General features: G+C 42.0%; 1 protein-coding gene across 6 annotated transcripts in view; it reads left to right on the plus strand.

The window, feature by feature from the left end:
* The window catches only part of LOC110495093 (enhancer of mRNA-decapping protein 4), a 39,756-nt gene that overhangs the window by 13,838 nt on the left and 13,469 nt on the right, over positions 1-12,449 (plus strand). Inside the window, exons 5-19 of one of the 6 annotated variants that reach the window (XM_036954688.1) lie at positions 5,059-5,245; positions 5,355-5,502; positions 8,778-8,882; positions 9,002-9,111; positions 9,260-9,343; positions 9,632-9,727; positions 9,827-9,926; positions 10,035-10,215; positions 10,345-10,411; positions 10,529-10,620; positions 10,743-10,924; positions 11,043-11,122; positions 11,213-11,315; positions 11,534-12,120; positions 12,206-12,307. In XM_036954688.1, coding sequence (XP_036810583.1) covers positions 5,059-5,245; positions 5,355-5,502; positions 8,778-8,882; positions 9,002-9,111; positions 9,260-9,343; positions 9,632-9,727; positions 9,827-9,926; positions 10,035-10,215; positions 10,345-10,411; positions 10,529-10,620; positions 10,743-10,924; positions 11,043-11,122; positions 11,213-11,315; positions 11,534-12,120; positions 12,206-12,307 — 2,224 coding nt within the window. Of the gene's footprint in view, positions 1-5,058; positions 5,246-5,354; positions 5,503-8,777; positions 8,883-9,001; positions 9,112-9,235; positions 9,344-9,631; positions 9,728-9,826; positions 9,927-10,034; positions 10,216-10,344; positions 10,412-10,528; positions 10,621-10,742; positions 10,925-11,042; positions 11,123-11,212; positions 11,316-11,533; positions 12,121-12,205; positions 12,308-12,449 lie in introns of all 6 variants that reach the window. The other 5 variants (XM_021570447.2, XM_021570463.2, XM_036954685.1 and 2 more) reach the window with 5 other exon arrangements.

Raw genomic sequence — 12,449 nt, forward strand, 5'->3', positions numbered from 1 at the left:
TTTAAATGTGGAGGAAAGGAATAGTAAAATATGGAATGGTCTCAAACTCATCAAACACCTGGTTTCCATGTTTGATAGCATTCCATTTACTCCATTTCATTCATTATTATTAGCCATCCTCCCCTCACCAGCCTCCTCTGGTGTGGAACCATGCATTACCATCCCTTGTTGCTTGGTATGATCAGATCATTACGGCTATATACACATATACAGTTGAAGTCGGAAGTTTAAATACACCTAAGCCAAATGCATTTAAACTCAGTTTTTCGCAATTCCTGACATTTAATCCTAGTAAATGTTCCCTGTCTTAGGTCAGTTATGATCACCACTTTATTTTAAGAATGTGAAATGTCAGAATAATAGTATAGATAATTATTTATTTCAGCTTTTATTTCTTTCATCACATTCCTAGTGGGTCAGAGGTTTACATACACTCAATTAGTATTTGGTAGCATTGCCTTTCAATTGTTTAACTTGGGTCAAACGTTTCGGGTAGCCTTCCTCAAGCTTCCCACAATACATTGGGTGAATTTTGGCCCATTCCTCCTGACAGAGCTGCTGTAACTGAGTCAGGTTTGTAGGCCTCCTTGCTCGCACACGCCTTTTCTTTTCTTCCCACACATTTTCTAGAGGATTGAGGTCAGTGCTTTGTGATTGCCACTCCAATAGCTTGACTTTGTTGTCCTTAATTAAGCCGTTTTGCCATAACTTTGGAAGAATGCTTGGGGTCACTGTCCATTTGGAAGACCCATTTGCGACCAAGATTTAACTTCCTGACTGATGTCTTGAGATGTTGCTTCAATATTTCCACATTTTCCTCCCTCACGATGCCATCTATTTTCTGATGTGCACCAGTCCCTCCTACAGCAAGCACCCCCAGAACATGATGCTGCCACCCCTGTGCTTCACGGTTGAGATGGTGTTCTTCGGCTTGCAAGCATCTCCCTTTTTCCTCCAAACATAACAATGGTCATTATGGCCAAACATTTTTATTTGTACAATCTTTGTCCCCATGTGCAGTTGCTAACCGTAGTCTAGCTTTTTTATGGTGGTTTCGGAGCAGTGGCTTCTTCCTTGCTGAGTGGCCTTTCAGGATATGTCGATATAAGACTTGTTTTACTGTGGATATAGATACTTTTGTACCGGTTTCCTCCAGCATCTTCACCAAGTCCTTTGCTGTTGTTCTGGGATTGATTTGCACTTTTCGCACCAAAGTACATTCATCTCTAGGAGAGAGAACGCGTCTCCTTCCTGAGCGGTATGTCTGCGTGGTCCCATGGTGTTTATACTTGGGTACTATATTGTTTGTACAGATGTACATGGTACCTTCAGGCGTTTGGAAATTGATCCCAAGGCTGAACCAGACTTGTGGAGGTCTCCCATTTTTTTTCTGATTACTTGTGATTTTCCCATGATGTCAAGCAAAGAGGCACTGAGTTTGAAGGTAGGCCTTGAAATAAATCCACAGGTACACCTCCAATTGACTCAAATACCAATTAGCCTGTCAGAAGCTTCTAAAGCCATGACATTTTCTGGAATTTTTCAAGCTCTTTAAAGGCACAGTCAATTTAGTGTATGTTAACTTCAGACCCACTGGAATTGTGATACCGTGAAATAAACAATTGTTGGAAAAATTACTTGTGTCATGCACATAAACAATTGTTGGAAAAATTACTTGTGTCATGCACAAAGTAGATGTCCTAACCGACTTGCCAAAACTACAGTTTGTAAACAAGACATTTGTGGAGTGGTTGAAAAACAAAACACGTTTTAATGACTCCAACCTAAGTGTATGGAAACTTCTGACGTCAACTGTGTGTGTATGTGTTGTAGTGGAAATTTCCTGTATTACCAAATATTGAGAGCAAACCACCACACAAGTCAGAGTTATCATAAAGTCCATCTTTAATTATTATGAGCTCCATCACAACCCTGTGACTCTCAGATCAATTCAGTGTCTAATAAATTATATCTCTGAGAGTGCTTACACATTGCAACTGAGATCCTTTATAGCAAAGGCACACATAGCCATACAGCATTGGCTATAAATTATCGTTCAGCTTTGTCTCCTAAACTATGTTATTATCTCGCTCTTGGTACCTCTCAGGACCCACCATTGCCTCACCCAATGGCATATCAAATACACCCCCTCCTAGATCACAGAGAGACAGTGACTGGCACACAGACATTGTAGAGCCAAGAGATAATTTGTTCCCCCTCAATCATCCCTTAACATGGTTTAAAAGATATGTTTACATATGAAGACAAGCTTGACCTCTCTCCTTTCTGTGGCCCAAGTAACTGAACCCTGACAGAGAACAGAACTCCAAACGGCCAACAGTATTATCAAAAAGACATTCTAATGACATATCTCACATAAGCATGAAATAAAATATATATTTATAAATGTTACCTAAAGAATTCTGATTCTGCTACGACAATGTTTATATATTATGCATATATATGCATGCAGTGCTTTAGACCGCTGCGTCATTCGTTGGCTTCAACATTGTAAACTGAAATCACTGCCACTGAAACATTTTGAGAGCTTATGATGATATAGTGCACTCTAGCCTACTATAATAACTCCACACCTACAAACCACCCAAAAATAGGTCACTATAACTAACAAAGCCTATGAAAAACCTGTTATTACCACAGGTAGCCTAGTTGTTAGAGCATTGGGCCAGTAACCAAAATGTTGCTGGATCGAATCCCTGTGCTGACAAGGTAAAATCTGTCTTTCTGCCCCAGAGCAAGGCAGTTAACCCACTGTTCCCCGAGCGCTGAAGATGTTGATTATGGCAGCCTCCCCTCACCTCTGATTCAGAGGGGTTCAGAGGGGTTGGGTTAAATGCACATTTCAGTTGTATAACTGACTAGGTATCTTCCTTTCCTTACTACCATTACTACTCCCGTCACTACCACTATTAAGATTAGCTGGCACACCACATTTACTTCAGTAAATGTCCTTTTTTAATTTACAATAGATGGCAATATCACATATTGCCTTCATAATAAGCATATACAGTTTTATTTCAAATGGATCGGAAAATCACAGGAATGGTTTCAGATCAAACTCAACATTTCAGACTAAAGGCAGCGAGGGTCTTTAAACTAAAGATCTATGTGGCCTTTCATTTTAACAATGGGGGAAATTCCAGCGGGAGCAGAACATATTTTTGTCATCTCTGATTGTTCTGCCAATTCTTATATAGGAATGTTGAACATACTTTTCACATTTGTATCACAAACCATTTTTGCGAAGATCATGATGAAACTGGCCATTTTTGGACTTTTATTTAGACCTATACATGCTGCCTGTGAACTGTACACGATACAGACATCTTGGTGTCGTTATACTCTTAGGTGTGCTCTAACATTGAGAATGTCTAGATTCTGAAATAAAATTGTTCACACACCATTGATTCAACTTATTTATGATTTTCTCAGAACTACCCTTTTTGATTTTGTTCATTTTGACTTTGTTTGGAACAGTATACGCTACAAGTACATCAGATTTCCAGTGGGCTCTCTGCTAATTCTGAAGTTATGATACCTTTAATGGGCACCACCAACAGTGTATGGGAAAATGGATTCAAAGGGAACTCCCTCTGCTGGTGATTTACTGAATGTGCAATCCTAAAGGAGGGCTGTGATTGGTTAATGATATGTCAATTTCTATGTATAAGATTTGTCCAGAAATCCAAATACAGTGCTTTCGGAAAGGTTTCAGACCCCTTGACTTTTTCCACATTTTGTTACGTTACAACCTTGTTCTAAAATAGATTTTTTTACATTTAAAAAACATCAATCTACACACAATAGTCTATAGTGACAGAGCAAAAACAGGTTTTTAGATATGTTTTCAAATGTATAAAAATAAAAAAACAGGAATACCTTATTTACATAAGTATTCCGACCCTTTGCGATGAGACTTGAAATTGAGCTCAGGTGTGTCCTGTTTCCATTGATCATCCTTGAGATGTTTCTACAACTGGGAGTCCACCTGTGGTAAATTTAATTGATTGGACATGATTTGGAAAGGGGCACACCTGTCTATAGACAGTGAATGTCAGAGCAAAGTCCAAGCCATGAGGTCAAAGGAATTGCCCATAGAGCTTCAAGAATGGATTGTGTTGAGGTGTAAATCAATTACTTTTATTTAATCCATTTTAGAAAAAGGCTGTAACGTAACAAAGTGGGAAAAGTCAAGGGGTCTGAATACTTAACGAATGCACTTCAAATTAATTATATTATTCAAATAGTAAAATAATTTTAAATGCCGTTCCTGCCGAAAACACACATTACCAAGACTGTCAGGTGCAAATGTACTTGTGAACGATTCCCTTTTTATTTGTTCTAAGCATTTTGAGTGGCGCGTAGTGAGAATGGAATAATGATTATTCTTGTGTCCTTTAAAGAGATCACGTCTCAATTTGTTTAGAATTTCCTTGATGTCAGTATTGATCTGACCATTTTGTACCCCTTTCATTGGATCTTCTTTATTTCATGTTCTGGAAATACACATTTCTTACTCTGACCTTACGTACCCATTCAGATTTGTATTCCTTGGAAATCACAAACACCCTTTTTTTTTAATTTGTTTTTGTTTTTTTGCTTTCAGTCAGCCCCAAAAATTGCACTTCAGAAACCTGCTCTTGGCATTTTGCAGCCAGAAATGCATGGTGTTGTTGCAAAGGTTCAAAGAAGGTCTATTTGTTTGATTAACAGTGGATAAGAAATGTATTTGCTTTTGGCTGTTTGACTGCCAAGACCCCTGTGTTATATCTCTTTGGCTGGAATTTTGATCTCCCTCTGCCTGTCATCAAATCACTTAACTTTATAGTGATGACAGAATTACAAACGACTGGAAGTTATAGAAATCTGTGGTAAAACATACACTGAACCAATATTGTGTTTTTCCCAAGTACTGCACTATGCCTTGGACCCTTGGCGTTCAACTTTGCTTTAGCTATCCATGTAAAAACCAAAAGGTCTGGATTGATTCTGAATGTGACAGAAGTTGGCAAACTCATGTTTTGTACTTGTGTGCAGGAGCAAACAACCAGGCCATGATCCGTGTGTTGAGCTTGGGCTCGGCAGAGCGCACCCTGCTGAAGGGCTTCACGGGTGCAGTCACAGACCTGGCCTTCGCACACCTGGACTCCACCCTGCTGGGATGTGTTGATGAGGCCGGTAACCTGGTCATCTGGCAGCTCACCTGCCATAGCAGCAAGATCCTGTATCCTCCTCATTCTACTCAATAATAGCACTTCCCTTGGTTCTTTCCTACTGTTTCATGTAACAATATACATGTAACAATTATGCACCTTAACCCACATACTTCCCAGCGATCAAGTCATTGTCCACGTCCGGAGGCCTGAGGATACACCTCTGAACTCCAATAGGAGGTTGATCTGGTGTCCCTTCATCCTAGAGGACAATGAAGAGAACCCGGAGGATGCCAGCCAGACCTTGGCCCTACTGCATGAAGACAGAGTATGTACAGTGCCTTCAGAAAGTATTCACACCCATTGACTTTTTCCACATTTTGTTGTTACAACCTGAATTTACAGTGCCTTGCGAAAGTATTCGGCCCCCTTGAACTTTGCGACCTTTTGCCACATTTCAGGCTTCAAACATAAAGATATAAAACTGTATTTTTTTGTGAAGAATCAACAACAAGTGGGACACAATCATGAAGTGGAACGACATTTATTGGATATTTCAAACCTTTTTAACAATCAAAAACTGAAAAATTGGGCGTGCAAAATTATTCAGCCCCCTTAAGTTAATACTTTGTAGCTCCACCTTTTGCTGTGATTACAGCTGTAAGTCGCATGGGGTATGTCTCTATCAGTTTTGCACATCGAGAGACTGACATTTTTTCCCATTCCTCCTTGCAAAACAGCTCGAGCTCAGTGAGGTTGGATGGAGAGCATTTGTGAACAGCAGTTTTCAGTTCTTTCCACAGATTCTCGATTGGATTCAGGTCTGGACTTTGACTTGGCCATTCTAACACCTGGATATGTTTATTTTTGAACCATTCCATTGTAGATTTTGCTTTATGTTTTGGATCATTGTCTTGTTGGAAGACAAATATCCGTCCCAGTCTCAGGTCTTTTGCAGACTCCATCAGGTTTTCTTCCAGAATGGTCCTGTATTTGGCTCCATCCATCTTCCCATCAATTCTAACCATCTTCCCTGTCCCTGCTGAAGAAAAGCAGGCCCAAACCATGATGCTGCCACCACCATGTTTGACAGTGGGTATGGTGTGTTCAGGGTGATGAGCTGTGTTGCTTTTACGCCAAACATAACGTTTTGCATTGTTGCCAAAAAGTTAAATTTTGGTTTCATCTGACCAGAGCACCTTCTTCCACATGTTTGGTGTGTCTCCCAGGTGGCTTGTGGCAAACTTTAAATGACACTTTTTATGGATATCTTTAAGAAATGGCTTTCTTCTTGCCACTCTTCCATAAAGGCCAGATTTGTGCAATATACGACTGATTGTTGTCCTATGGACAGAGTCTCCCACCTCAGCTGTAGATCTCTGCAGTTCATCCAGAGTGATCGTGGGCCTCTTGGCTGCATCTCTGATCAGTCTTCTCCTTGTATGAGCTGAAAGTTTAGAGGGACGGCCAGGTCTTGGTAGATTTGCAGTGGTCTGATACTCCTTCCATTTCAATATTATCGCTTGCACAGTGCTCCTTTGGATGTTTAAAGCTTGGGAAATCTTTTTGTATCCAAATCCGGCTTTAAACTTCTTCACAGTTTCTCGGACCTCACTGGTGTGTTCCTTGTTCTTCATGATGCTCTCTGCGCTTTTAACGGACCTCTGAGACTATCACAGTGCAGGTGCATTTATACGGAGACTTGATTGCACACAGGTGGATTGTATTTATCATCATTAGTCATTTAGGTCAACATTGGATCATTCAGAGATCCTCACTGAACTTCTGGAGAGAGTTTGCTGCACTGAAAGTAAAGGGGCTGAATAATTTTGCACGCCCAATTTTTCAGTTTTTGATTTGTTAAAAAAGTTTGAAATATCCAATAAATGTCGTTCCACTTCATGATTGTGTCCCAATTGTTGTTGATTCTTCACAAAAAAATACAGTTTTATATCTTTGTTTGAAGCCTGAAATGTGGCAAAAGGTCGCAAAGTTCAAGGGGGCCGAATACTTTCGCAAGGCACTGTAAAAAGGATTAAATGGAAATGTCACTGGCCCACACACAATACCCCATAATGTTATTGGAATTATGTTTTTTGATTATTATTTTTTACACATTAATAAGAAAATATATAGAAGTTGAAATGTCTTTAGTCAATAAGTATTCAGCCCTTTTGTTATGGCAAGCCTAAATAAGTTAAGCAGTAAAAATGTGGTTAAGTCACATAAGTTGCATGCAGTAATAGTGTTTAACATGATTTTTGAATGACTGTCTCATCTCTATACCCCACACATCCAATTATCTGTAAGGTCCCTCAGTCAAGCAGTGAATTACGAACACAGATTCAACCACAAAGACCAGGGAGGTTTTCCAATGCCTCGCAAAGAAGGGCATCTATTGTTACATGGGTAAAAAAATTAAAAATAAAATGGAATGTCCATTTGAGCATGGTGAAGTTATTAATTACACTTTGAATGGTGTGTAAATATACCTTCACTATAAAGATACAGGTGTCCTTCTCCTGCCCAGAGAGGAAGGAAACCTCTCAGGGATTTCATCATGAGGCCAAAGGTGACTTTAAAACAGTTGCAGAGTTTAATGGCTGTGATAGGAGATGGATAAGCAACAGTGCAGTTACTCTACAATACTAACCTAAATGACAGAGTGAAAAAAAGGAAGCCTGTACAGAATAGCAAATATTCTAAAACATGCATCCTGTTTGCAACAAGGCACTAAAGTACTGCAAACAATGTGGAATAGAAATTGACTTTGTCCTGAATACAAAGCGTTATGTCTGGGGCAAATCCAATACAACACATTACGGAGTACTACTCTCTGTATTTTCAAGCATATAGTGGTTGCTGCATCATGTTACGGGTGTGCTTGGAATTGTTAAGGCCTGGGGAGTTTTTCAGGTTAAAAAACGGATTAGAGCTACACATTGGCAAAATCCTAGACGAAAACCTGGTTCAGTCTACTTTCCACCGGACTTTGGGAAAGAATCACCTTTCAGCAGGACAATAACCTAAAACTCAAGGCCAAATGTACACTGAAGTTGCTTACCTAGAAGACGGTGAATGTTCCTGATTGGCCGAGTTACAGTTTTGACTTAAATCTGCTTGAAAATCTATGGCAAGACCTGAAAATGGTTATCTAGCAATGATCAACAACCAATTTTGAGGGAGAATTTTGAAAAGAATGATGGGAAAATGTTGCCCAATCTAGGTGTGCAAAGCTCTTCGTCTTACTCAGAAAGACGCACAGCTGTAATCGCTGCCAAAGGTGATTCTAACATGTATTGACTCGGGGTTGAATACTTATCTAATCGAGCTATATTAGTGTCTTATTTTGTTTTACAAACGGTCAAAATGTTCTTCCAATTTGACAGAGTATTATGTGTAGATCATTGACAAAAAAATGTAAACTATAACCATTTTAATCCCACTTTGAAACGCAACAACATTTGAAAAAAGTTGTTCCTGAAGGCACTGTATCCCCTGCTTACACATAACCGGACTATTTACAAATGCCACCGCCTCCTCCATTTGTACCATTTTCTTTACTCCCTCCCTTCAGCTGATTGTCCTGTCTTTTCTCCCCAGGCTGAAGTGTGGGATCTGGAGATCCTCCGCAGCAACAATGGCACCTGGCCAGTAGATGCCACTGACCTGAAGGACGGAGTTATAACCATAAAAGGACATACAGATGTAGGGCATTTTAAATATTTTAGTAATCACATGGTCTGTTTCCAGTATGGAAAGCACTTATTTACGGGCTGGTTTTTAGTGTAGAAATTGAGTATGGGGGTTTTCTGTTTTTTCTCCAGCGCATCAGTGAAGGTGCCCTGTCTCCGGATGGCACAGTCTTGGCCACAGCCAGTCATGATGGATATGTAAAGTTCTGGCAAATCTACATTGAAGGACAGGACCAGCCAAGGTAGACCTTTTTACTCACTTACTAAATTTTATACTATTCAATTATATTATTGAACATTCCAGCTGTTTCTTGCCATTACTTTCCATCTGTTTCTCTATGGTTACTTTGACTTTCCTTTGTGAAGTCCTCTCCCCGGCTTCTTCCACAGATGTCTACACGAGTGGCAGCCCCACAACGGGAACCCCCTTTCCTGCCTGCTGTTCTGTGACAACCACAAGAAACAGGACCCAGAGTAAGTAACTACTGTTCCCTACTGCTGCTTTACTCTTTATCTTAACAGGCGTTGGGAGGATTTAGGGTATGAGACTTTGTTTTGGGTGGGGGGGGTTGTATTTTTTTTTATTTTTTAATCAGACTACATTTTAAAATCGGTAATAAATACATGTTCATTTTGAGTTCCACAGGGTTAGGTAGACACGTGTAGGTGCCATCTTTTTCAGCATTACCCAATGCAATCAGTCATTTTCTCTTAAGCGCCCATGAGAGATTAATACATGTTCTTCCCCTTTTGCCTTTCTAGTGTTCCATTCTGGCGCTTTCTGATTACTGGAGCTGATCAGAACCAGGAGTTGAAGATGTGGTGCACAGTGTCATGGACCTGCCTGCAGACCATCAGGTCTGACTGTTTTACCTGTGGGTTTCGCTATGCTTTTATGCTTGCAAGTTGTCTGTTACTGGACACGTTTTAACAAGAGCCTATGTACATGTGCTCTAGGTTCTCTCCAGACCCGTTCAACTCCTCAGTCCTGCCCTGTCTGAAGGCCAGTCTGGACCTGTCTGCAGAATGCCTCATCCTCAGTGACGTACAGAGAAAGGTCAGAATAACTTTTTATGTTCTGCTGTGTCACTGTGATCTTTCAACTGTAATCCTGTTGGATATTAGTATAATGAGGAATTGACCCTGGTTTGTGTTGTCCCTCTAGGTGTTGTATGTGATGGAGTTGTTGCAGGACCAGGAAAAAGGCAGAGCCAGCTTCACAGCCGTGTCAGAGTTTCTGCTCACACACCCTGTGCTTAGCTTCGGTGTTCAGGATGTCAGCCACAGCCGCCTGTGCCACACGGAGGTCCTCCCGCCAGACGAGGAGAGCGAGAGTATGACTGCAGGTGGGCTTCACCTTTTATACCCGTTACCACTGTAACCTGATCTAACGATGGGCTGGTCTAACTCTGAATTATCATGGTTCAAATTTTTGCTTATGTTTTATTAAGACTTGTTCTTCCCTTTATCTCTAGATGGCAACCAGGGCTCAATGGAATCCAAAGCTGGGATCCAAATCAAGCTATATTGTGTTCACACAAAGTGAGTGTCCTTATTCATGGTCATTATTACCATATTTACTAAGAGGTCTGCATTTAAATGATATAGTATCCCATTTCATACACCCATATGGGTGTTGATGTATTCTTCTGCCCACAGGTCCCTTCAAGATGTGCAGATCTGGTTCCAGCCAAACCTTGGCTCTGGCTCATCCTTGTTCCTGCCTCACTCGAACTCAAATAATGGCTTTGGTGAGTTAGGTAAACTGTTAGTCTTCATAAACCAAAACTATCCTCTTCTGCGTTTTAAGCGAGATTTTAGAAATGTTATCCCAATTTTTCATGGATAAAAATCCATATTTGTACTTTCCTAGGTTTTTCAGATCACTTGACAGACATGAGTGTGGAGGGTTTGAGCTCTGATAAGGAGTCTGGATGCGGCTCCGAAAATGATCTCTGCAAGATTCCCGCTCTTGCTGACTTCCTGTCCCCCTCCGGCACTGCTGCTATGCCCAAGCTCATGACCCCTGACGCCTTCATGACCCCCAGTGCTTCGGTATGTCCTGTTCCAAATGCTCTCTATTCTATCAAAATTACAGTGAATATCCAAGGATGGAAGATTACTCCTGGATCTTGATCCTGCTTTTTATTTTGTTTCTACCTTTCTCCCCCAGGTCCCAGCTTCCCCAGGCAGTAGTGCCAGCAGCCTGACCATAGTGACAGCCATGAGCAACAACTCTGACAGTGGCGCCAGGTAGGTCTACTTGAAATAAGAGGGGAGGAATTCATAATTGACTAGAATGAGCAGGCAAACCGATTTGTGGTTTGACGTCCCTGACTCCAGTGATGGTAATGTCTGCAGGGGAGGAGAGGAGCTGACCCAGAGCCCTAAGATGTCTGTGGAGAGCAACTCCATCCTCATCGCAGGCTTAGGGGACAACATGCCGGTAGGCCATACATGCACCCGCAGACACATACACACTTACAGCATGATGCCGTCATTACACACAGTTAGAAAGCAGGATGTGTGCCACACAATTGGAGAATCTGAGGGGCTAAAGTAACGTGTTCATGTCAACTTACAAGACCTTTCGTCCCTCTCCATCGTATGTGACATTATCCTTACTCCTTGTTCCATTTTGGTCTTCCCGGCTGTCTCATAAAGATGTACCATCTTCCACAAGAGACCACTCCTCATACGCTCATGTTCCCCCTCACCTACCCCCTCCGCCCTCTACAGGGGCTTCCCTCTCCAAACCCGCCCCTCTCGCTGGACCCGCAGGTCATTGAGCCTATGCTGATTCAGCAGGCCTCTCCTACCCGGGCCCGCTCTCCGGACGTCATCTCGTCTGCCTCCACGGCCATGTCTCAGGACATACCTGAGATCGCCTCTGAGACGCTGCAGCGAGGCCTGGGGGGGGTGTCTGGCGCTGAATCTCGAGAAACTCTCCCAGCCCTCCACACAGACAGCATGGCTTCTGCAGCTTCAGCTCTTCACCTCCTCTCTCCACGAAACCGGAACAGCTCTGACCATGGCCATCTGCCCCTGGAGCTGGGTGCTGTAGTAGGAGCAGTGGAGGCGGAACAGAGGCTCAGTAACACCCCCTCACTACTGGAGAACGCCCTGTCACAGGAGAATGCTGCTGCCGCTGCCTCCTGCTCAGACAACAATGTGAGCCACCCGTGGCCTGCAGCTCCTGACATCACACGGGAAACACGCAACAGCCTGCGAGACAATGGCCTGGGAGACTGGTAAGTTCACACACTGACATAAGCACAATGTCTTTACCGATGCAAGAAACCCCAGAGCATACACGGGTCTCTTTGTTTCTCTTAGCTCGAGGGAGGAAATTAAGGACAGGCACATGTCCTCTCCATACCACAGACGCACCTACCACTTAACCCAGAATGACAGTCAGGACGCCAGTGCAGAACAGAGGTAAGATAGACATCTCTGGAACTCCCCTTCAGTTCTCAATTACCCTGGAAGGCTGTGGTATTTGCTGTGTTTTTTGGAGGTCAGTGCTTGGATTTGAAGTTTTCTTGTAAAGGTAAACTTGATTCTGATTTAAAGCTGCTAC

Source organism: Oncorhynchus mykiss, chromosome 2, assembly GCF_013265735.2.
Source record: "Oncorhynchus mykiss isolate Arlee chromosome 2, USDA_OmykA_1.1, whole genome shotgun sequence".
NCBI classification, from domain to species: domain Eukaryota; kingdom Metazoa; phylum Chordata; class Actinopteri; order Salmoniformes; family Salmonidae; genus Oncorhynchus; species Oncorhynchus mykiss.